The sequence below is a fragment of the Lepisosteus oculatus genome, chromosome 12, assembly GCF_040954835.1.
Source record: "Lepisosteus oculatus isolate fLepOcu1 chromosome 12, fLepOcu1.hap2, whole genome shotgun sequence".
NCBI lineage: Eukaryota > Metazoa > Chordata > Actinopteri > Semionotiformes > Lepisosteidae > Lepisosteus > Lepisosteus oculatus.
In genome coordinates, this window is record NC_090707.1 from 32,049,968 (window position 1) to 32,077,720 (window position 27,753).

The window sequence follows — 27,753 nt, forward strand, 5'->3', positions numbered from 1 at the left end:
GCCTTATCTGGGAAGGGGGTGGGGATGGACAGTATTTTCAAAATATCCCACGTTTTATGTTCATTTGTTAATCTACCTACATATCAGGTATTAGTACAGAAAATGTCTGTGCTTGTAAATAATAATGTCTAATAATTAGTAAGATTTTTCACTGGCTTACCACCTTAGTTGTGCAGAACTTTACTTTTCTTCCCGTTGATGTGCCCAAGCATATTTCTCTGTAGATCGGATTTCTCTCGGCAGTGGTTGAATACCTTGAAGATGTTTAAATGTGTGAAATGCACAAGTCCCCTTGGCTGCAGTAACAGTATCGTCTGTTTTGCTGCCAGATTTGACTAAATATGAGCTTGCAAGTCAAGTACACCTTTATTTGCCACGGAGACAGAAGTACCAGTCTTACACACCAAACATTCAGCTTCCCAGTCTTCTCTGCCACTTCGAAAATACGGAAATTAGATCCGCTGTGAAGCGAGTGAAGAAACTCTACGTCTCTCTTTCTAACCTCATCTACTGTCCTTAAAACTTTTGTTAATTATTCTTCGTGGTGAAAATAATGTGGTCGAATTGTTGGATATTTGAAAATTCCCCCCGGGAAGGAGATATAAAGATCAAAATAGAGGACATTTCCGGCAAAATCCGGACGTACAGCAACCTTAATTAAGCGGCATATTGCATCTCCTGGGACATATCCGAATATAGTAGCAGTTTATTACTGAAATAAGACCGTTACTCCGGAATAATTTAACGCGTTAGCCTCTGGGAAATGTAACTGTTGGACTTCAGGAATGAAAAGAAGTGTCCATCCAGGCCCAACACATGAATTGAGATTTCTGTAAATCAGTAAATTGACAAAGACTGATAATTAAAGCTGCTCTATATCACCGCAGGTCGACCGTTATTTGTTCACTTTTCAGCGGCCGCTCACGCGCTTGTGTGAAAAGCAGCCTCGCTCGCGCCCCCTGCTGGCGGCTCACTGAACCAGCGGTCGGTTCACACGGACACACGTATTGATTGTGACTGAACACGGTACTGAAATAGATTAATTTTACCTTTCCGAATTACATAATATTCAACTACAATACAATTCCAACCACTTTACAATAGACCTTCGTCGCATGAAGTCATGGGTCCTCAGTATTTCACCGTTTAATGCACAGAATGCCCCACAGTGAGTTTGGAGAGCTCTGTTGAGACAAACAGCCCGTGTAGGGGAACAAATTCAGCAAAACGCAGAAAGAAACGGGAGGCTCAGTCACTTTAAGTCTGTGTGTATACTTCTTTATTGAGAAGGTCTCCACACTGCTGGTACTCAGGGGGAGGAGGGATATTGAGTACAAGGGATACAGTGGGTTAAATGTGTAATTTCATATAGTTCAATGTAAGGGTATATTAATGAAAACACTCTTAAGGGGTCTTTTCAGAAGTTATTGATGTTCATTGCAGTAAAAGTAATAAAAAAGTTATTTCTGATATTTGCATACGTTAATGTTACTGGTTGGATAAAAAATGAACAGCACAAGTTTGGGTTAAAGAGGAAACAGGCACTTCAGTGCACTTTTATAAGTCCCAGTCCCAGTACCAAGTCCCAAGTCCCAAGTCCCAAGTCCCAAGTCCCAGGTGTGGATCTCCCTCCTGTTCACCTCACACACCTGTTGATGAGACACAGTGCATTTAATTAGGAGGAGCTCAGCTGTCAGGTGTCAGGACAACAACCCACAGCTGGCTCCTCTTAGGCCATAACCGACATTGACTGCCTGTCACAGTTCAGTACCGATCCTACACTAACAAGTCATAAACATTTCGTTAGAGCAATGAATCTGCTTGTAAAACCAACAAGTCTGTACCTGTGTGTGTAGAAGAGAATATACGCATTCCTCTCTCCAGCCTTCAGCACAGACAGCTCGTCGGTCCTCCTCACCCTCTGGCTATTACACTGGAGCCACGTCTGCTCCGCGATGTTAAAAACATCACTGATGTAATGACCTGCAGAGACAGAGAGATGAGGCTTCTCTCATCAGTGAGACATTATTACATATCACAGTGACAAACCACCAAGGGACTTTTCATTGACTCTACAGGCAGTGTCAGTAGATTTCTCTACATCAGAATAGCATTGCATTGTTTTATGTACTGTATTTAGCTGGTGCCGTTGTTCTGTTGTGTTGGTAACATTTGTAAAGATTTAAAAATATGTTTTTCCCATATGATCTAAAATGTATAGCATGTATTTGGGAAGCACAGAGTCTTTTGTTCACAAAAACCACCCATGGATTCGTCTGGCTCACTGCTCCTTCCTCCTGTTCCCCCTTGTTCTCCTGGTTCACATTCTGTCTGACCTGAGCCACAACCTTAACAGGTCAGAACTATGTCTGTCACCACATCCAGGGTCCCTGAAGACACTGAGCTCCCTATACATTGTGCAAGGATGGGTCATTGCAGGACCACACTGTCCTCACCGATATTGTGTCCCTAACATCTCTGTCTGATGTTCTTGTACACACAACAGCAGGAAGCTCCTCAGATAACTGCACTGCTCATAAACGCTGTTTCTCATGTGATAACAGGTCGGGTTTTTGAATTTGTCTTACTAGAGGTGGAAGTTCTCCCAGCATGGCTGAGGACACCGACTAGCTGATAGTTTGTTGATGGTTCCCCGTTCTGAAACAAACACAGTAAGCAGGGTGAGTGACATTTCACCACTGCCTCACTTGGACTGCAGTCTGCAATCTCTTCAATCCTCTTTTCTTCTCTTCATAAACCTAAACTCTCACTCAGCTCTCTGTTCTCTTTCAAAGACCCCATCTCTCACTGACTCCAACACAAACTCTTGTCACTCTCTCTGAGCTTCTGTCTGAGTCTGCCCTCATGTTCTCCCTGCTGCCTCTATCTCTCTCCCTCCTCTTCCTCACCAGCTGCTGTCTGTGCTGAGCTACTGCCTCTGTCTCACAGTGAGGCTCCACTGGGCTCTGCTTCTTTGTTTTCAAGGACATTCAGAAAAAACAGAAATAAAAAGTGTGAACACACATGTCTCTGAAAGTGCAACTTAAGAAATATATAAGGCTATAACGACCATGTCAGAAAACTTGAAGCAGATTAACTATTCTAAGATTTGATCATTTCATGGGTCTGGGCATCTTAAGAGGACACATAATTGTCCTTAAAAATAAATGAAAGAGATTTTCTAAGGATAATCTTCTTAGAATGCGCCAGGTACTGTAGATCTGAAGTAATGACAGGTAATTCAGGAGTTTGTAATTCCAAGTGGAGTGAACTGATCACAAGTTTGTGTTAGGAAGCAGATCACTGAATGGACACTCATCAGAGAAAGGAACAAATGATCTGATGATCAGTTTAGGACTAAGAAAAGGACTTGAGGATTAGGAAGAATGTGATCTGACAGGAATGAGATTCTGCTCATCTATTGCTGTGGCTGTTTTCGGATATGTGTGAAGGTGTCAGGACTGTTAAGGAGATGTGGGCCAGAGGTGAATGGGGGGTTACCTGGTGATTCTCCCTGCTTGTCCTGAGGGGCTGTGGAAGGTCCTGACTACAGGCTCTCCTGCAAGCTCATCTGCAGGGCTGCAGCCAGGAGCTCTTCTTCATTGAGCCCCTCTAACAACCTGTAGAGACAGCATTGAGAGTGTGAGCTCTGCTCTCAAGCAGACTGACAGGACAGGTGCTTTCTCCCCAGAGTTACAGCACACAAAGCTCTCCTTGACTACCTGCTCTCTGTCACTTGCCAGTGGTAATAATTGGCTAGTCTTCATGTCCTCAATCTGGAGTTTATGTACTGAGTTATAAATTTACTATAATTATATCAAGTTCCATAACCCAATAATGGGTATATTGGCAAGTGTGAAGAAAGTGCAGGATACAAACTTCAATACATTGCACTACACTACTACCACTACAATAAAAACTAAAAGATTAAAGTATACAGTGTTGAAGTGTGAGCATGCAGTGGAAGAAACTGTGCAAGAATTGTGTTATTCTGCAACATAATATCTTACAGTATATCTTAGAGTCTCATAATGTCTTAGAGCTGGATTTTACACTCCACTGACACAGCTGCTCTGTGCTGCAGACAGTGTGACACTGTGACTGTTTCTGGGCCGAAGCGGGACTCACACTGTGGGCTCTGCTCTCCAGTCCAGAGCACGGGGAAGCTGGACACCACCGCTGCAGTGGGCTTGAGTGGTCAAGCCGCTGGGGATGACCACTGGCTCCTGTAGCTTGCTGTTGTACTGCAGCGTGGTGTCGTACCTGAACCTCTTCAGTGCAGGAAGGGGAAGAGGGACAGTGGGAATATCAGTGAAGAAGCACAATTCACTCCAGTTATATGAGACACTCTCATGAATGCAACAGTGCAGCAATTTACTCTTTATTCACATTCAGTCCAGAATGACCACTAGAGAGTCTCAGCTGTCATTTCCTATGAGCCTAGTGTGCTGTAGATGGGAAACTGGCTTCCATGCTGCTGCACATAAAGATCAGTCAATGCAGAGTGAAACAGTTACGCAGTAACTTCTCTGACACTGCTGTGGGCTTGTGAGCTGCACGCAGACCTACCTGGGCAGTGTGCTGAAGCTTGAGGTGACAGAGGCCAGCTGTCCTGAGCAGCTCTGACACCTCCGCTCAATCACTGCATCCTGGGCGAGGGAAGAGACATTGTCTGTGATCATCTGAGACAACCTAGTCAAGGTCACACTTTCGAGAGACCCACTTATGTTCAGACTGAATAACAATAATACTGAATAATAGGACTGATTCACATGATAGCTTTAAAAGCTGGGAATATAACAGGGAGAAAACAAAGAAGGCTACAATTTCAGTGATACAATCAGGATGTGACACCAGCCAGACTTGAAAAAAAAGATAAAAATAAATAACTGTACACTCTGTATAGCCATATAGTATCAACAGTATCATTAAGTTTAGATTTAAGAAAAAAAAATCTCTGAAGAAATAAGGATGTAGGATAAAAATGCAACATTAGCACCTGAGGCTTTATCATTGCTTAGAGTTTCCACACACATATTCTATGAAGATAGAGTGAACTTCACTTGTGCTGAATCAATCTTATTTCTTTTCTCTCAGACACAAAACCCACGTTCTCCTCTGATCCTGCCCCTAAACCATGATGCCTGTCTCATGAGGCACATGTTAAAAAGCCCCGTGTTCGTCCCGTCGAGCGTCGAGACTGACCTTGAAGTAGAGGTCCAGACAGTCCTGGATGGAGGCCAGCGGGAGGAGGTGTCTGCTCAGCCAACCTGAGCAGACAGAGGTCTTTCCTGTCGTGTGTTCATCAACTGTGTGTGCCAGCCCTCCACTACAGGATCCAATTCTGGTGAAGCCTAACAGTGTAAAAGGGGTTTGGGAGACGAATTGCCCACACAGGCAAATTACAGAGACTGGTTAATCTGGCCAGCATATGTGTTGGAAGTGAGCTGAATCCAGATCACACTGGAACCACCAGCTGCACAACAGCACTGCCCAGTAGAGCACTGTGTTTTCTTCTAAGCCTTGCCTGAAACTAGAATCAGGAAGCATTTAGATCAGTTTAATTCTGTGGATATTTTTTGAGGTTTTAGTAGTGGAATACATTCTGTGGATTCTTCAGGTGTGTTTCAATGTCTAATATATGTGACAGAGTGATACATGTCTTAGTTTTGAAGCTCTCAATTGTTGCCTGTCTCCACAGAACTCCTCATAAGCAGCTGAGATGACTGTTTTAATGCATCTCAGCTGCTCCTCCTTCTGACTCAGGCTGCTCTGGTTCCTCCCTGCAAGCAGGTGAGCAAACGACCTGCAAGGAAGAGAACAGAGCAGTCTGGACACTCCTCAACACAGCAGAACAGAGGCGAGTCAGTGGACTAGAGGAGCACATGTCAGTATTGGCGAAAAGGAGGAAAACTAAGACACATGATCTAAACAACAGGTTCAATTTACATCTTTGTTTTCCACTGGAAGTTATAATTTTCACAGTCAGGAGGACTTGTGTGACCTCGCAAGTTTATTTATGTTTTTGAGTCTGCCTCGGTCTCTTTAAGTTGCTTCTTCCTGCCCTGGGCTCCAGTACCTGAGCCGCCGAGTCTGGGGCATCGTGTCCCAGCTGTGTCCCTCCCTCAGGATGTAGTTGGAGAAGGACGGTAGGCCAGAGAGACACTGCAGGGCAGCGTTCATGTAGCAGCTGTTTCCCAGGTTGGGGACCCTGTGGACAGAAGGACAGGGTCAACTGAGGAAGCCCTGGGACAGGCTGGAGTCTGAGCTGCACTAAGGGGAACTGGAGCTGCCCTGTTCCTTCACTCCCTGCTGCAGCAGACACTGCAAAGCACTCTGGGCACTTCCTGTCATGTGTTCCTCATATTATTAAAGTATGATTCTCACAGTTTGAAATATTGTCGGTTTTGAATAGTGGATATTACAAAATGTGATCCTAGCTAGATCAGAAAGAAGATGTCAGTCAATCAAGCTAGATTTCTGAATATATTCTTCAATAAATGTCCCTCGTTGCAGTTCTGGAAAAGTAAAGTAAAGCAACAGAGATGTTATTACTTTTATCGGCCATTGCTTGCTGGTGGAAGTAAGCTCACTTATAAAAATCAAGGCACTCAGGAGAGAAGCAACGCTGGTCATGGCTTCTTGTGATGAGTGTGTGAATCCGCTCCTAGAACTGTCTGAATGGGCGGTTCACTACCCCAGGAGCTGGGTGGTCTCTCTGAAGGGCGCTCTGACGCTGAGAGGAGGCGCTGTCCTGGAGAGCAGCACACGACACTGGAGCTGGAAAGGAACAGCGTGTGTTCACAGTGTAAACTGACATCATGAAATATTATTTCTTACAATGACTGGAAAGGAATAACTGAGACCTTCTGACTTTCTCATGGGTGCTGCACCAAGAGCTCAGTCAGCTCTTTTGGTTGAAATGAACATTTTGTACCTGTCCAGTGAGGAAGAGGGCTGCTGGTCTCTGCCCCCTCCTAAAAAAAAGAAAGCAAAACATAAATTGTGGAACCTCAAGTCGAATTTATTTCTGGTGTAGCAAAATTCCATTAGAATGGTGCTTTATGATTTATTTTCCATGAAAGACATTCTTCACACAGACTGCTGGGCTGCACAGTGTGCAGACAGAAGGACAGGACATACAGACCTAGACCTGAGCTCCTCATCTTCTCAGTGTGCTGCTGCTCACCACCTGGGGGCGCCCTGTCAGCACTCCTGCTACTGACACAACACAGGAAACACAGCAGTTAGAGCTCAGGCTGTGACTATCAGTCTCACACACTGATTCCAGTCTCACACTTTCTCAACACATCAAATATTTTAAAACCTCAAGTGCGTAAAACATGGTTTAGCTGGAAATGGAGATTATTTTAGAGTTTACTGAATTCCTCCAGGAGCTATGACTTATGATCTTAAGGTCTTTGCATTTATTATGCAGCATTTATTTATACCTATGATTGTTCTTATACAGAGGAGTATAACAGTAGAAGACATGCCTGTTGTGAGCTGCGAGAGTGTCTGACCCAGAAAGCTCTGTGTCAGGCAGGCCAGGAGAAGAGGTCCTGGGGCTGGTCTTCTCCTGGACCTGACGCCCATCAGCAGCTCCTCCTCTGTCAGGAGCAGACTGCTGGGCGCTGCTGGGGCTGTTTGAGAACAGAGTAGAGACACTGGGGTCAGTAAAGGGCAGGGGAAGATGATCTGGGAATGATGCTCTTCCCATCATCACTAACAGGAGATAGAAAGTCTAGAATAAAGCACTTCAGGTAAGATGATGAGGGTCATTGATAATAAAACCCACTTTTCTTTGCAAGGACAGCAAGAAATATACAGTAGCAGTCAGCCAAACATTCACATTACAGTTGGACTTGGCTGTAACATAACAACAAAAATAAACCTTCTAGATTGTGACAATGGTTGGTGATACAGTTAGGACTGACGACATGATCTTGCAACAGTGATTAATTGACACTTGAATAAATCTGGACAATTGGCTTCAGTAAGTAGAGGGGTTTGACTCCATTCCCACTGAGTCCATGGAGCTGTTATCTGTGAGCTGCTCAGTACCTGTGTTGGGGGAGCTCAGTCTGGACCACACAGGAGACCTCCTCTCCCTGGCTGTAAGGTCGTGTGTCCAGCTGTCCCTTCTGCTGGGCCCCAGGGTCCCCAGTGCTGTCTGGGGTCCCAGCTGTGGACACTGTGTCCACCTTACCTGACCTTACAGCCCATCTGTCTTTCCTCCTGTGCGGTGTTTTGCTCCCCTCACAGGCTTTCTGGGGTCGAGTCTGAAAAGACCATGAACACACCTGAGTCAGAATAACCCTCCTCTTACCCACTCCAGCTCACTCTCCACTTTGTGTTGACCCTTCATACTCAGAGGACTCAGAGAGCAGAGAAGAGCTCTTCAGATAGCTGCAGAGGAAGGCTCAGGCATCATCGTCCTCCCCCTGCCCTGGATTTGTTGACAGTACTGGGCTATAAGTTCCAACAGTAATGTTTCGTGACACCTCTAATCTGCAGGTTGCCTCTTGCATGACATTATGATATACAGCAGTTTACCATGGCCACTAAACATTGTAAGTCTGACAAATCTTGCACTTTATGTAGGCCACTTCTTTCATATTCTAATACATCTCAATATAAACAATAAAAATACACAGCATTAATAACAAGTATTATTTCAAACAGCATGAACACTATTTATCAGTAGGAATTAAAGAGCATATTTTTGAAAAGTTTTAAAATGCAGTCTTTGAACCCGTATACAGGGTGTGTCAGGTACTACAATAATATGAAATCCAGTTTTTCAGTTTCGTATATCAACATAACAGAAATTTATTTGTATTCAACACGTGTACGAGATTTAAAAAGTGTCATTAGTGTGTTTAGTGTTTTCCTAGATTCCTAATAAGAATTACATAATCGTTACATTATCCCAAAATCGAAAACTCACCTTCCGAAAGCACCAAGAAAAACATCCACAACACGGCATTGTGTTCTTGCAGTTAATGAGCTTTGATGCTTAAACGGGCAGAAATAACTAGCGGGCAGGTATTATGACATCATCAGGGTGATGTCAACATTGATTGCTGTGAGAAAACCTGGAGTCGCCCGACATTTAATACATCTCAACTAATAATAATAATAAATGTGATTATTTTAAAACATTATCAGTATAACGTGTCTAAATATTGTCCTTTGAATACTTCTTCTCTGAATTCAATTTAATCTTTAGTGAGCAGATAAAGGGTACGAAAAGCAGTGAACTGATTATATATCCTCCCGTGGCTTGTACGCCGCTCCATAACTTACATTAATAGGCACGATCTTGCCTGCTGAAACAAGTCCTCTCTGTACAAAAAATATTCTCGATTTCTCACACTAGAATAGGCCTACAGTACCGTCTCATGCTCTCATTTTGAAGAAACGTGTCGTCAGTATGTACTAACACACGTAGGGTTCTGAGAGATCAATATTATTTTGGTAAGCTGAAACTGAAACATCAAGGCGTATATATAAAGTGAGTGAAACTTGAGTCTGGCGTGTGTTCGGTCGCATTTGGGTGTCACTTTAACATTAGTTCTGATACTGTGAGGGGCCCCTGCACTGGTGACTCTCGTAGGACAGCGGAGATATTGAAGGATCAGGGATATACTGTACTGTAGTGACCAGAGGAGCTCAATCTTCAGAAAAACAGGGTCGTTGTCAAAGCTGCTGCGAACGGTCATGATCCACAAACCTTAATCGGAAAACACTCTCAGAAGACAAATCGCAACTCCTGAAAATGCACGAGGTTTACATTTACAGCACTCCGTACACATGAATGTAGCGACAGCCTGTTGTAATAAAGCGAATTACTCCGAATTGACAGAATTGTTGGAACGACCTGTAGAAATAACGCAAACTAATCGCACAATAAAAATTAGGTTCTAAAAGTTGAATTTTTAAGTTTTATTGTTAAAATACGTACACATAAAGAATAATGCTTGACCAGCCTCTCGAACTGTACACTTTTCTGACAGGGTGTTAAGAAAAGATTTATTTAATAATCCGTAGTGTGTCTTTGATTAAGTAGTTGCATTAACCATGAAGAGGAAGGAAATAGTTTGTATTTTTCTACGTTAATGATTTTGACATTGTGTTGTTTGGATAGACAGTTCCCATTTTTAAGGTAAAATAAAATCTGTAGGCAGTAATTAAATATTCAATACTCTTAACTGCACCTATGCTCAGCAAAAATGCACAGTTTTCCAGGATTGATTGATTTCTGTGTTTTATTTAATAAAATAAAAGTGCGCCGGAAAAACACGTTAAGGTGATGCCCCGCCCTCAGCTTCAGGTCTACAGCGTGCACTCGAGAATGTGACTCCAGTCTGGTAGCAGGGTGGTCTGGGGGGCTCAGACCACAGGCTCTGCTGCCGGTCTCTCCAGACTCTGGGCCTTATGTCCCCCTCCTCTCTCTCCCGACGTCACTGCGCTGAGTGCCTGGGACCGAGGTGACCTTTTGGAAGAACTGCCCTGTGATGACCTCCTACATTTCAAACAAAAAGAATGATATTGAGTCTTAAGCACTTTTATGTAGCCTGACTAGATACATATTTGGAGGAAGTATGAAAGACGTTCGGCTGATTGTAGCATATGAGACCCATGAGAACATACAAACTCCACCCAGACAGCACCCCAGGTCCAGAACTGGACCCAGAGCCCCAGCGCTGTGAGGCAGCAATCCTAATCACTGTGTCACCGTGCTGCCCATGATCAACATTTACTCCTTTTTTCACACGAGGCCAGGGAAACACTTACCTCGATGTGGATGGGGGCAGCGCTATGACCCGCGGCCTTGCTGTCAGAACCACCTCTCCCACACAAGCCTCAATAAGAATGTTCTGAAGTGTGTTCACGAGAATCTCCTCAGCCAGATCACAGAACTCTGGGAGCCTGAAGACAAGGAAACCCAAAAAGCATTCTTTTTTAACACCTTTTGCTGACTTTTCATGAGTGCCACCCAGGAGATCAGACCTTCAGCTGAGTTGTTAAAGGACTGAACTCAGTCTGAGCCTTTACTATATTATTAACCATCCTTCTTCTACTGACTCTGCGTCCCTCTATTTCCAATTCACTACTTTTAAGCTCTTCTCCATTCCTGCATAGCCAGCTTTTCCCAAATTATAAACTCCTAATTTTAGACTCATATTTTAGAGGATTTTGAAATTAAAAAAAGGATATCCTCTTAATTACATCCTGATTATAAGAGTACGTCACAGCAAGATGGCCGCAGGTACAGGTTGTAACTGTAGTGGCAGCAGTTTCAAGTTGTCATTCTTAAATAGTGAATAAAGGTTCAGAAAACGAACAGAGCATTTTTGTAATAGTTACATCCTAGTGGCAACAGTCTCAAAATGAAGCTATAGGACTCCAGGTACAAGTCACGTCAGGAACAGGACACAAGAAATGACTTTAGATTGTCTGTTACTACAGGCTAAATTAACGTCTCTGGTTCGGTACCTTTTTAACGTTCTTATGATATTAGAAACCACGAGTGCATCATGTTAGCATCGTGGAACACAAAGAAATTGAATCTTTGAGGTCCTTACCTCTTGATTGCCTCCTGCATCTCCAGCCGGTGCTCCTGCTGTTTGATATCCTGGGAATCTGCCTCACTGGGCTGAGGCTCTGCTGTCAACGCACTGGGCAGATCGTCCCTGAGGGTATCCCGGGGCAGTGGGGAAGAATTTAAGGAGCGGCCCCTCTGGTCAGGCCCCTCCTGCTGCGGTGCCAGTGTAGGAGTTCGGGGGCTGCTCAGCTGGCAGAAATAGGGAACTGGCTCTGCCAGGCTGTCCGTCAGGGACTGTTGGAACTGAGGATCATCCAGTAGGCTCCTTACAATCCCCAGAAGAGACAAGTCAATAAACATCTAGATTATTCCGTGTACATTGCAGTGAGTTACAAAAAATGATTCGGTTGGGGGGGGTTCCCAGACTCCAGTCTCTGTGCTGATGCCATTCTCTAGGCACTTTGGGGAAGCAAAAAAAAAAAGGAACATAGGATATGCAGTTAGGTAGGTGCAGATTTTAAAACGAGGAATGTTCAAGCAACCACATGAGTTGAGCTTGAAGAAAGATGTAAGATGTGAAAAGAGGGTTAACTGATTTCTTTCTGCACAAAGACTTCTTATAACACAAGACAGTCCATGCTTAGGCACCTTTGAGTTATGGTGGGATGGGAATTAATTGATATGAAATTCCAAGCGCAAGATAAGGATCCCCCCCTACTAAGGAAAGATAAAACCAACCATTAAAAGTGTTCAAGGTCTTAGGAATGTCCAAACACAGGTGGCCCCCCATTACCATGGTAACAATTTGCGCCAGAAGCAGGTGAAATTTGTTATATAAATTGGAAGTTTTGTACCTATATTTCGAGCAATACTTTGGTCTTATTGTTCCTTGCATGCAATAAACTCAGTTGTTTAAACTTCGTCTCAGGTTCCCAAACTTATTTGTCTGTTACTACAGGCTAAATAAACGTCTCTGGTTCGGTACCTTTTTAACGTTCTTATGATATTAGAAACCACGAGTGCATCATGTTCGCATCGTGGAACACAAAGAAATTGAATCAACTGGACCTCCAGAGGAGAAAAAAATAACACTTAGGGTGGAAATGTTTGATACATTCACCATAAATCAGTCAACTATTACAAGCTGTTGAAATAGAATTAAGGGAACAAACTTAAAAACAAGACTGCAAAATTGCATAAAGGTCTGTATAATGTCTTTGGACCATTTAAGGTTTTTTGAAATGATTCATTTTGAAATCAAGGACCAAGAAACATTTAAATAACTAAACCAACCACCAGTTAACTGATACAGTGATATAAGTTATGTACGGTGATTTATGAGCTCAGTTAGAGTGAACCCCATTGGACACAGTGACACCCCAGGACAGAGCTTGGGAATACTGCTCTATGGTACCGGACTCCAGTCAGTCCAATGGGGTAACTGCATGTCCTACACCGTATACTGATCACTTATGATACTACAAAACCTGAGATTATGTGTCTCACAAGTCCTTAGCCAGTTTACCTGATCATTGAGGTCAAGATGCAGGTGACAATTTCCTTTTCTGGCCCGCTGCAGACAGACAGATCCGCTCTGGGGTCTGCTCTTTCAGTCTGTATTGAAGGCGAAGGAACCAGCTTGGGCTTCATCAGCCTGCAAGGAGAATATCAATGAAGACATTCTCAATCTGATCAGCCTCAAGAGTAACCAAACCTCCTTTTCTCCCAAGAGAAACTAGGGGTCCCATTTTAAAGTGTTTAGGAAATGCCAAATTATTATGTATGTACTGTATATATGCAGCAGCCAAAATATGGAATTAAATCATATCATTTGTGCTTTATCTACATCAATTTCATATTGTATACTGTACAACCTTAGTCTATATGCTGCAACATCCATCCATCCATTTTCTAACTACTCTTTTTAAAATAGAGGTTTGTGAAGGAGCCAGAGCCTAACCTGGAAAGCAAGGGGCGCAAGGCAGGGTACACCCTGGACAGAACGTCAGTCCATCACAGGGCAGACACGGACACAGAAAGACTCACTCACACCTCGCACCAGGGCCAATTTAATTTGGGCTATTTATTATTTTATTTGATAAGGACATTGTAGAGTGAAATATAACATTATACGTAAGTGTGGCCATTTCTGAACTGTCCTTGTACCTGTTCCAGTCATGTCATGGTCCTGTCATGCCAACAGTTACACTATTAACTGAATATTTAAAAGTAAAATCTTCGTCTGTTACTTGAAATATATTTCTACTTTTTAGCCACAAGTGGATAGAGATCATAAGTAAAAACAATGTTCTCATAACATAAACATACATCAAATACAAATGCTTGTGGGGTGGTTTCAAAGCTTTGACTCTGGTTTTGAAATTTCTGAGGTTACTGCATGCAGATGTAATAAAAGACAGTAGTAAAAAAAAGCTCCATCTTGACCACTGTTTCAGGGGTTCCCAGCACTGAACCAAGAACAAATCCATTCTGTTCCAGAATACTGGGGAGCTGGCCGTCATTTTCAATCTGGACACAAAGGACTGTCCTGTGGTTACAGTGAAGCCCACCAGTGGTCTGGTCCAGCCAGGGGCTCACCAGATCTTCACTCTGAGAACAACTCTAACCATAGATAATGATCAGAAATTGCACCTGTCTCTACAGCTGAATGCCTCTCAGGAGCACATTGAGGTGAATAATTGAGGATCTTATTATCTAACTTCAACAGCATGTTTGAATAGCTGTGTTCCAGTTTCCCACAACCCTTTAAAGAAGTCTGAGTTGCACATACACAGTGTTTCCAATTGTATAGACACACTCCACGGCCAGTTTTCGCAGAAGCCAATTAACGTACCAGAATGTCTTTGAACTGTGGCAGGAAACAGGAACAATTGGAGGAAACCCATGCAAACACTGGGAGAACACACATCATCTCCAAGCAGAAAGCACTCCAGCACTCCAGGACAAACACAGGGCAAGGTAGCAATGCTAACTGTGCACCACCATCCTGCCCCAGTTGCAACATATATACTGTAGACACTGAATATTGGAGAATATGTCTTAAGTAGAGGGAATGGCCTGGCATACGGTATGTCTTGTACTTTCTGAGGACCGTAATGTAGTACCTGGCATTTTCCTTATTGTACTTTGGTGAACAAGACTTTGCAAGACACATGATTACTGATGCATGTTCCTCTGCTGCACTGCTGAAGACAACAGCAAACCTGGCTAATGTGTTAATTTAGAAAGCTTCAATAGCTTAAAGGAACTAAAAGGACCACGAACAGGAAACAGAATTTACTGTCGGCGGCAAAAAGCTTCTAACCTGCTCTCCATCTCTCATACATTTTTTTTCAGCTACTGCACACTTGGAGTGCATGGTTGGAGCGACGCTCTTATCTCCACGCATATCGAAATCTAGCAAAATTGATGCGGTGTTATTTGGCAGCTGTAATCACCAGTGATGGGGATCTGTCTGGTTAAAAGGGGTGCTCTCTAATAATTTGGTAGGGCGCTCAATCAAAGGGGCTAACAAACGCTGGCGCTGTACCGTTCCCCCCTCTCCCTGACCTGTGAATGTAGTGCGTGTGCAGCCGGGAGGGGAAGCTGCTCTGGAACTCCTGCAGAGAGTGGGAACAAGCCGTCACCCCCAGGTGGAGAAGGAAGGGTCGGGGAGCCTCGGGTCTCCGCCACAGCCGGCCCGCCTCCCTCTGCGCCCTGCGTTCCGATCGGCTGAGCCCCACGCCGTTTCCCGGCTCCGTGCGGCTCCGGATCGGGGGGAGGGTCTGTGCGGACGGAGAGAAAAGCACAAAGTTTGTCATTCCCAGAGTGGTCTGGGAGCAGCCATGAACAGTCACTCAGAGAGTCTGCTGCTAGTGTGTGAACAGTCCAGTGGCAAGGAGAAAGGAGTCATTAATTAGTCACTATTAATTCATGGAATTCACAATTTCTGAAAAGGCTTTCTTGTAGTTTTGCTTGTAGCCATTGTGATCTGGGTATTAAAGTCTATTTACTAGCCAGACTGAAGGTGACGAAGAAGATCGATTACTTCTTTGTTGTAATGTGAGCCACTTTTTTCCCCCAAAACTTTAGCTCACTAAAAAAAGAAACTAAGATATGTATTTTTTTATGGCACTGAGATTTAATGTTACATACCCTTTTCCTTGACAAATTCTTTTACACATGCCAAATGCCAGGACAATAATTGATATTGCTATAACTGCACTGCTGTTAGCATAGGGGAGGGGGACCCATGACATTGTAAACAAGCAGGCTTGTGATACGTCTCTTTTAACCCAATAGAAATATTACTTTGAATTTCAAGATTCTTTTGCTGAAAAATACTCATTACTTGTTAACGTTGCATGCAGATCACATTGGAAGTTCACGATTTTGTGCTGAATTTGAGATTTGTCCATTTTTTCTATACCACCAATGAATGTATTTTGTGATATTTGGACAGCAGTTCCCCTTTAAAGAAACATAAAACTACCGATATGTGTCATGGAATTTTATCAAAGAAGAGCCAGGAGAGGTGTTGTCATTCACTCAGTAAGGTCTTTATTCATATTGCAATATGGGAAAAAGCCATCACCCGTCTGTGCAGAGAAGTGAAAGCTGATTCAAAAGCAAGCAGGGAGAGCCCTTGTTTTATATCTTTTTTTAAGCTGATGCAACACTTCAAGGACAGGCAAAGCGGTAATTTTCCATTCCTTATAGGTTTCTGCTTTAAGCAAAGAAGAGCAGTTATTCAAATAGTTTCTCGTACTCCCTTCTTCAAGCAGCAGAGATAAACATTATTAAAACATCCCGTGCTCTTGACGAGTTGGGTGCTATCACCCTTTGTTCTAAGTATCCAGCTGCTTGTGCAGCACAGCTCTGTCCGTAAACAACATTTTTAGGATAAAACACTTTTTCTCGGTAACTTTCCATTCCATATGTACTACCTTAGTCTGTATATAATATGTACTGTTTCACGTCGATATATTTGGTTTCATGTGAAGCTGGTACAGTGGCCTCCCCCACAAATCTGAGATGGATGAAGGGGTTAGAAAATGGATGGATGGCTGTGATTTGTTACACAATTTTAAGTCTTGTAAAACCTTTGAAATGTATTTTGGCTTACAATCTAACAGCAGCTCATTTTTTAACTCTTTTAGTCAACAGCGACTGTTTTGCCCGAAGCCAAAGGTGGGCAGGTTTAAATTGAAGCTGTTAGAATTTAAACAGCCACTATTTAGTAAGTCAGCTGAATTCATGCTGGGGGTTCGGCTAACAACCATACTTTAGAAGAAATCTGACTTCATAACCAATTCCAAGATCTCACTCCAGTTTCCTAATAAACAGTTATTTACTAAATTCACAACATTGCGCACCACATTGACCAGCTAGCCTTATTTACCAATTTTTTTATTCTCCCGTTTTACTGTAAATTTGAAGGACTTGTCCTTCAAGACACAAACACGGACATCATATCAACAGGATATTACCTTATATTTTTGGACGCAAGTGTCCATTTGCTGGCCAGACCTTTTAGATCCCTACGATGAAGCAAAATGGGAAGAGAGGCAAAAAAGCTTAATATGAGAATGATGGGGAAAAAGTCATGCAAGACATTGCATTGTATGAGCACACTTATACTGAGCTTTGGTAAGCACTTTCTTTTCAAGACTTCATTTGAGGAAAGAAAAGCCATTCCTTAAAAACCACATGGGGCGACACTGAATTTAAAACAGTGTCCTACTTTCTTTACTGTGTTTGTTCATAGTCTCAAAATATTTCCGACGTGCCAAATAAACATCATCCTTGCCGTGACCTCAGCCTTCATTAGAATATTTTGATACACATACACAAACTATAGTAGTTCACGTAGGGAGCTGCGTCAGCACGCGCAGGCTGCAAAGGAACAAGTAAAGGTTTATAACATGCTGAAAAGAGAAGAAAAAAAACACACTGTTTCGACTGTCACACCCGAAGAAGGCTCCACAGCCGAAACGTTGTGTTTCTTTTCTTCTCCTTTCAGCATGGAATAAACCTATTACTTGTTCCTCCTACACAAACTACAGTATATGCTGACAGTGCTGCATTAGTGATTGATATGAACTTCCAACTGAATTAATTTGAGCAAGACGAAAATTACAGCTTTTTGTATCAAACCAAATTTGATGATGTGTCTTTGAAAGTGAAGATGGGACGTCCACATATACTGTATATACTGTACAGTCACATAAACAGGTAGAGATTCTGTGAAATCACTGGTTTAACTTTCTCACTGTAACAAATGCACATACTGTATAAGTATTTTGACACCCTCTAGTTACCTATGACAGACTTTCCCCCCAGTTGTACCAGGTCCTTTAGAGCTGTTACTCAGATAGTTAAACCACACCTTCATAAATAACAATGGTCGATATTACCAGTCAGTGGAGCTATAAGGCCGCAGAGAAGGGCCAATGGAAAATACCTTGGTCTGATCTTCTGCCTGTGGCCGGTTGGCTCTGTCAGTCAGGGTGAACTCATTCTTCTGCCTCTCCTTCTCCAGCTCCCACTGCTGTAGGTCTTGGCGATACTGCGCCAGGGCCCCTTCTGTGGTCACCTAAAAGCAGCACCCACAGGCTAAGCTATAGCAGGGGCTTGCTGTTCTGGGCAATGTCTGGGCACAATGCCAGCTCTTACAGTAAGTACAGCGACATTAACATTGTCAGACGTGACTTGAGAGGTATCAACCCGTGAAACATGTTTTCTGCGATAATGTTCTTAATTAGTTAACTTTAACCCTACAAATTAAGCATTTATCTCTCATGAGAAGGAAGCAGATTTAACTTGCAAGGATCCCTGTGCCGATTCATCAGAAACACATTATACTCAGTACTTCAATATAAAACGGAGGACACGATGAACTGTCATTAAGACACTTCTGAAGTTTAGCACAGTTTAAAAATGAGAAAGATGTCCAGGGTCTGTGTGCGTGGCGTGGGTGAGAGAGGCTGGAGACGTCTTTACAGTCTTACTGACAGTTTTATTGCCCTCTTCATTACAGTGGGGCATACATATCATGGAGGAGAGAGAGAAAATGAAGGCTGGACACAGAGGAGGGATTCATGCTGTTTATCTTATCTGACTACTATAAGTTTGTGATTACTGTTCTTTTTTTAAGTCAATCAATCTTAAGTAAATCAACATAAAGTCAATGCATTAGTACTTTCTTTATCATTGAGGGAGGTTTACTTATGTCTTTTAACCATACATACCATAGACTGTAATGGACATCAGTATGTGTAAATTTGGCTATTCATGACAGTTCTCTGCACCGAACCCTCACAAATGTTGAGACCTTACCTTTTTCATATTAGATGTTGATTAAAGGGTTTTTCTGCCATTTTGATTAATCATTCGTGATTGTGACATGCTTAAGTGTCGTTATTGCATAAACATTAAATCACCTCATAAGTGAGAGAGATGATTGGGCACAGAAGTAATGATGAAGTAATTCAATTTATCGAATGTCATGCCTGGTGAAAATTAAGAAGGAAGAGCACTGGTACAAATCAATATGCCACTATCTTCTAGAGAAAAGCATGTTCATTTTGGAAGCTCGACTAAGCTCGCTGTCGTACAGTAGGTGCTCACAGCCAGCCCTTTCTAATTAAGATGTTTTAGACACAATCTGTTAACAATAGGCCACAATCTGGAAGACAGTGAATCACAACACCGTTCCAAAATTGATACATCACCATCTTTGAGACTGCTTTCAGACTCCCAGTTCCACTGTATTAGAAATATCAGGTCATAAGAAATGGTTGAGGGTAACCTGACTACACAATAGTATATTAGACAGTACATTGGTCAAAATCCAGGACCTCAACATTTGGGCAGCATGACACAATGGCACAGAAATCTGCAAACTGGTACGAAGCATGTGTTGCAGAGGTATGGCCTGTATTGCTTTAGGACAAACGTTATTAGTGTCCACTTTTCACAGTTAATCAACATCAGCATTTGTCATGCCGATGACAATTATCGCTGAATATGTTGCAGTAATAAGTGATCCAAATTAAATTAATTATGTATTATGTTAATTATAAATTCATGCATTTATCATGTATCACAATACATAATGTTAAAATGTTTTTATTATCCTGTATATTTCTTTTTTGGTTTTTATACAATTTGCTACGTGTCTCAGTGAAACACATCTTTACAATCATTTTGATGGATGCTATTAATGTATTTGCTGTTCTTTCAATTTTTGTTTTTTACCTGTATTTTGTATTTGTTTTTTAGTCCTTAGATTCAGTTCACATGCAGATACAAATACAGATAAATTTCCACCAGGTGAAATATCAGCAAGTATGTATTGATTCTAAGTATCTAGCATCACATAGTGTCTTATACAGTACATCACAGACTTATCATACCTGACAGATAAGGTCCAGGAGGTAGAAGCTGGGGCTACCAGAGGCATGAAGAGTGATTATACAGTGAGTGCTGTCTCCAGCAGCCAGCTCTCCACTCTCAGGATGTATGTGCACAGCCTGTGCAAAACACATCAACACAGCAGACTCATTGGCATTCACTTCATCTCTATACTGTAGCTTTCACTACAGTCTCACAGATCTACAGATGGGAAGAAACATTTTAGGTATCCATGACCTGACCTGGGGACTTCCCAACCTTCCCAACCTACAAAGCTCTCTGAATGGTTTTGAATCCACTCAGAAAGTGGCCTGCTGGTGTCACCTGTGGCTCCTGAGCTCTGCTCTCACTGTTTAGCCACTCTAGAGAATAACCGGCCTGAACTACTTGTTGTAAATTTGTATTGTAGCCGGCACGGACCATTTATGGAAACAGAAATGAGAAAGCAATATAAAAACGTGACAGGTTGCATTATTAAGTTTACATCGACTGAGACCTCAAAAGCCAGAGAAATGGATGACAACACAAGGGGCTGTGTTTCCTGCAGTCATCGCTGAATAAAAAAGGACATCTACAGAATGCACATTTAAGGGAGTTGATGGTACTGTTTCTATCAGTGCTTGCTGGCGCTGTGCTAAGTTGTGTGGATAGCTTAATTAACCATTAGGCAAAAATAATACCTGAAAACTCAGAGACTATACGTATAGAACTGGCAGATTTTTAAAAAGGGTAAATATTTTTTTGTTGGAGAACAGCCATTAAAGCAATCCTGTGACCTGATGAGGATGAAAAGGGCACGGACCTGGCTAGCATGCTGGGAGGTGTTGTGCCACGAGTAGAAAACTCTGTCCGTCTCTGAAGTGTTGTAGAGGAAGACCATGTGGGTCTTCGTGGAGCAGACTGGGATGTCGCCAAAGGATATGCTCTCTTCTGACAGGAACACCAGCTGCAGAGGAAGGGCATGTGGAAGAGAGCAATACCAAGGGATTTCTTACTGTTCAAAAAGTGAACGTTTTGTAAGAAGCCATTTCTCCAGATCGAAAGAAAATTCAGAAGAACTGTACTGAAGAATGGTATTAAGAATGTTTTCTTAGGAAGTAGAAGCTTTCAAGAATACAGTCCTTCTACATTTTGGGACTGACACTTCATTTTTCAGGTTCAGTTTAATGAATCAGATTGTCTTAAACTTTGTGGAACGTTAAGTCTGCTGTGTACATGTACAGTATCAAGTGTGATTCTGAACCATGAAAAGCAAAGTACAAATAACAAATAATGGCAGTATATTATTTTCTTGAACGTCAGTAATTTTAAAGATCTAAATAAATGTAAAACATTATACATTAAATCCCTGGCATAGAAAATTGTTGTTAGTTTAAAATGCACAACAAAGGAATTGAACAGATGGTTAGCTCATTGTAATTTCTCCCTCTAAAGAGAGAATTACAAGTTAACATCTTGTAATGATGTTTATTGCCGAACAACATTTTTAATAGCAATGCTGAGTACAAATGTTAAGGAGATAAAGCCAAACAACTAAAAGACTTTAGAATTTCAGACAAACAAAATGAAAGTTATATAGAGCCAATTAACTTTAATTTGACTTGTAACTCAGCCCTGCCACATATGAAAGGTCTCACCTGTCCTGGTAAGGGTACTTTCTGCGTACTGGGCACAGAAAATGGGATGCAGTCAACTCTGAGAGGGGCTGCTTCTCCCAGAGCCCTCCCATCATACCCTGCTCCATTAAATGATACCAGAGCAGAGTCCCCCTCTAGAATGTGTATGGGAATATCCACCTGTGACCATAGGATACAGCATCAACAAACACACTCAATGAGGATGACATGGCACAGTTTTTGCTAGAGTGAATCAAAGACAGACATAATGTAATGTAAAGGAACAAGTCATAGGTTTATTCCATGCTGAAAACAAAAGAAAGAAAACACATTGTTTCAGCCGTGGAGCCTTCTTCAGGTGTGAGAGAGACAGAGCAGTAAGCAAAGGTAATGTAGCAGGAGAACAAGAGCTGGGAGAGAGGAGGAGCGAGAGGTGGGAGCAGGGGACAGGCAGAGTGGGCAATCAGGTGGTGTGGAGTCAGGATAGGTGAAGAGAGGTGTGAAATGAAACCTACAATGAATAGAGAGAATTTAGAAGAAAATAATGTACTGTCAGTGTCTGATGGTGTTCTAACTGGACCTGTACTTTTCAACAGCTGTGCTTTGAAGGAAGAGAAGGGGAAAAATATCAATACAGAATGCTTTCCTATATGTCTATTTCATAGTCAGGTTTAACTAATAAAACAATCCCATTTAGTACATGAGCAAATTAGGTTGTCAAAACCTAGTCCTAACATAATCTATGTTTCTGATTGGGTCATGATGTCAGTTCAGCTGTTCTCAAAACAGTATATATGGGTGGAACAGGAAATAGTATTTCTTGTTAATGAGGTATAATTTACAGCACAGAAATTCAGTGGATGGCATAAAGCTAGTAGATGATGATGTTCAGAACACTAAGAATGGAAAAACAAAATAAAAATGCAAGTTGAAAGACACAATTCAATTGAATAAGTGGAAAACATACACTTGGGTGAATAAAGATGACATTTCTGGGTTTGCCTCATGGGTTTTCAAGGCATTTAACGTTTACTAAGATACTAAGATCTGTGGCATCTCTGCTTCATACGTACATTTAAAACTTTTTATTAATGTACTATTATCATGGTTCAGCCATGATTTCATGTTACCAGTGGGCAGATTTTCTGAGATTTACTGAGGTGGAATTAAGAAAATGTTCTCTTTTCTTTCTGTAATCAGATCATATACGTCTTACTTAACATTAACCACCTGCATTTCAGATATTTACCAAGGAAGAAATTAACAATATGCTTCAGGCAGAGAAATATATAGAAGTTCAATATAAAATAGTAAATGTTTAGAGGCAGAACCTCTAAAGGTAGCAGCTCTTAAGAAGAACAATTCTCTAGGGCTTGATAGCATTCTACTAATTGTACTTAAAGAAGCAAGATATGTTATTCATAGGCAATTGGAACAGGGTAGCTGTCATTATGGGGTGGTTGGTTAAAAACTCTATTGTACTATATAATGGTTAAATGATTTTGTAATAAGGTTATTAGAAAGACTGTGACAAACGTATGCATGTTAAGGTTAAGCGCACATGCTGTATATGCACATGGGAGCAGAACAGCACCTTGCTGGAGCTGAGTCTCGTTATGCTGTCTCTAAATGGTTAAGACTAACATCGAGCTGAAGAGGAAAGATTGCACACAGAGAAAACACAAGTCTTGAGAGAGCCCGGTTACACACAGTCTCCTGGGTAGAAGGTTGAATCTCTGTTACAGACGGTTAGACGGATTAAGGTTTATATCCATGGTTATTTATTGTTAGTTTGGGAAGAATGTGAAGGAAAAAACAACAGTTAGTTTTTCCACTATATAGAATTCCTGGACTTAAAAGAACGTCCTATACTGACAGGATGAAGGAACTTGAGCAGAGAAGACTACAAGGGGACTTGATACAATTACTTAAAATTCTTAAGGGCATTTACAGTCTGAAATAAATGCAGTCGACATCTTAAGGACAGACTGTGAAAGACAAACTTTGGATACAGGTGGTAACTATGTGGAAGTGCAGTTAAAACTCTGAACAGGAGGCACGTCTTGACACAAAGGGAACAAGCTACCCAGCCATAGTGTTGAAGCCGAAACCCTGGGTTCCTACAAGAAACAGCTGATGAGATCCTTCGATCATTTAGCTGTGAACTACCAAACAGACTAGATGGACTGTAACTCATTTACATTGAGTCACTGTATAATTAAGTACTAGATCATGATTAACAAGGCAATGAAAATCTAACACCATTAATAATAACACTCATGCTTACAGTATAGGTTTTGGCTTCCAGGGGAGAGAAGATCCACTCCACAACAGCTGTTCTCCCAGGCTGCACCTCTCCTCTGGGATTGAGACATTGAAAAATGGGATGTCCAAAATTCTCCTCCTTTAAGTCATCCAGAGGCTCCAGGTCAATGTGGTAGCATAGAGGAACTGAGCCTCCATTGTACAGCTCATAGACCTACCAAAAACACCAGTGTTCATTCAGTTCATATTCGGGAAGGGATCCAACACATACAGTAGGCCTGGCAAAGTCTGTGGTGTCTAGTGAACATTGTCTGTTAAGAAATAGGCTGCCCGTAACTTCATACCAGTTGGAGGAGTGTTAAATTAATGTTGTACTTTATTGTAATTGATTAAATTGATGTAATTGATGAAACCTGAATGACTTTAAACGAACAAGGTTAGGAATGAAACGTGCACTCTACTTGATATCTAAGGATAATTTGTTCTGTCAGATACCAAGCACCATTAGTTACTTCTTAATGTAAAAGGGGAAATATAAATACCTTGTCGGGAGGCTGTCATGTTTGTTTTACACAGTTAGCTAGCTACCTAGTTTTGTTTTACAGCAGCAGGTGTTTAGGGGCTGTATTTCCACTGTTCTGCTATACAGCACTGGGGTATCGGCAGTGAGTGCAACAAAGGAGTCATTATAGTGAAAAGAGTCATTCTTTTTCAGAACAGCTTTTGTTGAGAGACTGTGATAATCTAAATTTAAAAAAATCAACTGCCTTCACATGAATGTTCATATAGATAGATAGTTTATTGTCTGTTACCGTGGAAACTTGTCTTTGATTTCTCCCATAAAAGTACAAAACACACAAGCAAAACGTAAAGTCACATAAAATACATGAGATCACAACAGTATGTAACACATAAATAAAGGGATAAATAAATAGGTGGCAACAGGACTACATTTCCATACATTCATTGAGCAGTTTTATTGCAGAGGGGACAAAGGATTTCTTATAAATGTTTTTATTTGAATTTGGTACCCTATGCCATCATTATGATGGGAGCGTTATGGATTGAGAATGGAATGGGTGCATACTGTACATACTTACACACACATATACTAAATAGGTGAATATAATCTAATATCGAATCAAATCTAATATCTAATAATGATATAATCTATAATCTAATACTGGATTTTGAGATGCAATATTTCATGGTGGGTGTCCCGCTGCATCTCTTTTATCAGTGTCCTGCAGGTTTAGCTCCTGCATCTTCTACTTCGAGTTCTTCCAACTGACTGTGCATCTGGCCTGGTGTGTCAGTGGCGTAGGTACTCACTTGTCTGGGAGGACTGAAGCTACCAGTGGCCACGGGGGCAAAAGTGTGTTTGGTGGACATGAAGTGTATGTAGGGCCTGTCCTTCTTCACTGTGACTCCAATGAAGTTCAACTGGAAAGAGAGGGAAAAAAGACGTGTACAGTACAGGTACAGTTTATAGCGCTTCCTTTTTAAAGACACAAGAGGGAGCCCATTCGTGAGAATGGTTGATCAGCTGAGCCTTCTGCAAACTTGATAGAGACTATTATATAAATGCTGTTAATATTGTAACAGGATGGCTGACTAAGACAAGGTGGAAGCTCTTGCCCGAGCTACATACCCCAGAAAGGCGTGAGGAATGACCTGCTGCCCTCAGTTACCTGACCCATTGCCACTTGTGAGCTTTCATTAACAACTGGGTGACCAGTTGCATGAGCAACACACAAATTAAAGTTACACTATAATGTTGCTTCTAAGCATCTGCTATCTAGAAGCAAGCAATGTTAAAATACCATTATTCTATTACCACGTTATCTATTAATCCACTTTAGGAATGTAAAATGGAACTCAACCCAAATTTGAAAAAAATTAAAGGTATTAGTAACTTATTAAAAATGAATAAAAAATGTGTGTGATTTTGTCACGTTACCAAAAATCACCGACTGACAGTCAACGAAAAAGACTAAATCAGATTCTCTACAGCAATACTTCTCCACTGTACGGGACTTTGAAAGCAAAGCCTGGGAAGTCAGGAATCACCCAGCTGTGCCCGACTTCTCCTCAGCTCTGTCTCACCAGGATCTCACGCCCATGAGACAGCTTCAGCAGGACGGGGAGGCGATCTGTGCCAGCAAAGTCATGCCTAAAAGGACACGTCACCATATCAACAACACGAGGAATTAAATGATCCGTTACGCATCGTGGGTACTTTTTATTTTGAACTCTTTTGACCCAAGTGCACATTTTAGGATTAGAACTCAACAGGAAAGTGATTTGACCGACGGGCAGCAATTAAAATCCAGAGCAACCCTTGTCAGATCACAGACATTCAATGCTTTTCCTTTTTTAGAAAAATGGGATCGATCTTATTTTTGATCACATTTCCACTCTGAAAACATAGGGTGCCTTCCAGATTTATTCATGGATAAAACAGCAACAAAAAACACCAAATACCAGAGTGATTTATGGATTGAATAATATTTCTTGGTTCAATTCTGAAGATGTTTTGTTGTAATCTTATTTTCGCTGCACAGAGCAAAGTTATATTTTAAGGACACAAGAAAATGTACATATGAGAGGAGGCTGTTTAGCCCCTTCTGGTAGTAAGTGGCAAATCAAACCAAGGATCTCATCCAATTATTTATTGAACACTACCAAATTATTGATCCATACTTCCATTGCCCTTTGGGTAATGAAGTTCCATCTAATCTCACTTTTAAATGCTAACGTCCGTGTGGTTTTTCACTTGTGTCCTCTGGTTCGTGTTTTACTGTTCAATTTGAAGAATTCCTCTGGGTTGATTTGGTCAATTCTTTTGAGAATTTTAATACTTGTATCAGGTCACCTTTTAGTCTTTTCTACAAAAAGCCCACCAGTTTGGATTTCTCGAAGTTTCAGACAGCCTTTGGTTGCTCCTCCCAGGACTGATATCTTTTTTTTTTCTGTAACTTTTTAGCTACAGTTAAACTTTAGGCCACAGCATTCAAAATAAAGCCTAAATTAAGCACTACACAATTTTTAACATGACATTGCTTGATTTTAATTCTAAGCGTTTAATTAATTACATTATACATACATATATATAAACTATTTACCATTACTAAAGTTCAGAAAGTACAAAGGTCACATACAGTGTATTCACACCCCCATGGTCAGAAATGTGTTAATCCTCCTCTGGCGGCGATTCCACTGACTAGACATTTCCTGCAGTGTGCTATGGGGTTCTAGAATATCTGAGAAGATACTACAAATTATGGGATTTTTAATCATTGTTCAGATTTGCTAATGGTTCTTCAAATCGTAATCTGCAAGATTAAGATGGCCAGTCCTGATAATTTATTTTGTATGCAGTTAAACACCTTGTGTTGTGTTGAAATGATTATCGTTCAGTTCGTTTTCAGTCAGGTTTGAGCTTCTTGGCAGAGAAAACCATTTCGGTGTGACCAACATGTTCTGGATTCTTGAACCTGTTGGTTTCTTCCTATTTCAACAAGGCTTCCAGGACCTTGAGATGTCAAACCACCTCAAAACATAACAGACACATACAATATTTCACAGTGGGTGGAAGTGGTTTCTCCCCGTGAGACCTCTTTTATACAAAACAAAACACTTACGAAAAAGCTCAAAACATTCAATTTTCACTTCATTTTCATTGAAATGTAGTCTGTGGATTCGAATCGCCTCTTTTTGTGATACACCCTTGAAAAGGCTTTTTCCATTGCAACCCAACACGAATGCCACTTTCATGCAGGACATGTTGAATGGCAGCTTTCAGCACTGTATCCTGCAGATGCCAGTGATCGTTAGCTGTTGCTTATGGATTTACAGTTACCTCTCAAACCACTTCCCTCAACTGCTTCAACACTACAGTGGAAA

General features: G+C 41.5%; 2 protein-coding genes across 13 annotated transcripts in view; both read right to left on the reverse strand.

Annotated features, from left to right (window-relative positions):
• Positions 1-1,526: 1,526 nt before the first annotated feature.
• LOC107078840 (ubiquitin carboxyl-terminal hydrolase 37-like) lies at positions 1,527-9,005 on the reverse strand. 12 transcript variants are annotated; one of them, XM_069196729.1, is made up of 14 exons: positions 8,951-9,005; positions 8,065-8,282; positions 7,497-7,643; positions 6,938-6,977; positions 6,698-6,780; positions 6,080-6,211; positions 5,206-5,806; positions 4,570-4,649; positions 4,129-4,271; positions 3,502-3,620; positions 2,910-2,969; positions 2,589-2,658; positions 1,845-1,983; positions 1,527-1,649 (listed from the first exon to the last, which is right to left on the reverse strand). In XM_069196729.1, exons 1-7 carry the CDS (start codon positions 8,987-8,989, stop codon positions 5,635-5,637), a joined length of 831 nt encoding a protein of 276 aa, XP_069052830.1. In that variant the 5' UTR covers positions 8,990-9,005; the 3' UTR covers positions 1,527-1,649; positions 1,845-1,983; positions 2,589-2,658; positions 2,910-2,969; positions 3,502-3,620; positions 4,129-4,271; positions 4,570-4,649; positions 5,206-5,634. The 12 variants fall into 12 exon arrangements, with proteins under 12 accessions (XP_069052830.1, XP_069052826.1, XP_069052829.1 ...); XM_069196725.1 differs by having other exon boundaries at positions 2,910-2,972; XM_069196728.1 differs by having other exon boundaries at positions 2,457-2,658; positions 2,910-2,972.
• A 1,248-nt stretch (positions 9,006-10,253) lies between these two features.
• Positions 10,254-27,753, reverse strand: part of cfap65 (cilia and flagella associated protein 65) — a 54,909-nt gene continuing 37,409 nt past the window's right edge. Inside the window, exons 21-33 of the mRNA XM_015359428.2 lie at positions 25,954-26,020; positions 25,180-25,290; positions 23,870-24,061; positions 21,604-21,762; positions 20,769-20,912; positions 19,969-20,085; positions 18,015-18,146; positions 17,041-17,091; positions 15,122-15,336; positions 13,077-13,205; positions 11,592-11,876; positions 10,801-10,935; positions 10,254-10,528 (exon numbers count right to left, since the gene is read on the reverse strand). Of these exons, the coding sequence (XP_015214914.2) occupies positions 10,396-10,528; positions 10,801-10,935; positions 11,592-11,876; positions 13,077-13,205; positions 15,122-15,336; positions 17,041-17,091; positions 18,015-18,146; positions 19,969-20,085; positions 20,769-20,912; positions 21,604-21,762; positions 23,870-24,061; positions 25,180-25,290; positions 25,954-26,020 (1,870 nt within the window). The 3' untranslated portion in view covers positions 10,254-10,395. The remainder of the gene's footprint in view (positions 10,529-10,800; positions 10,936-11,591; positions 11,877-13,076; positions 13,206-15,121; positions 15,337-17,040; positions 17,092-18,014; positions 18,147-19,968; positions 20,086-20,768; positions 20,913-21,603; positions 21,763-23,869; positions 24,062-25,179; positions 25,291-25,953; positions 26,021-27,753) is intronic.

Excerpts from the sequence above, each read along its gene's own strand:
- LOC107078840 (XM_069196729.1), bottom strand. The coding sequence starts at position 8,989 with ATGCCGTGTTGTGGATGTTTTTCTTGGTGCTTTCGGAAG. Across the intron at positions 7,644-8,064 it reads ACTGAGCTCCCCCAACACAG|CCCCAGCAGCGCCCAGCAGT; the intron begins GTACTGAGCAGC and ends GTTCTCAAACAG. Across the intron at positions 5,807-6,079 it reads CCCCAGACTCGGCGGCTCAG|GTCGTTTGCTCACCTGCTTG; the intron begins GTACTGGAGCCC and ends TCTTCCTTGCAG.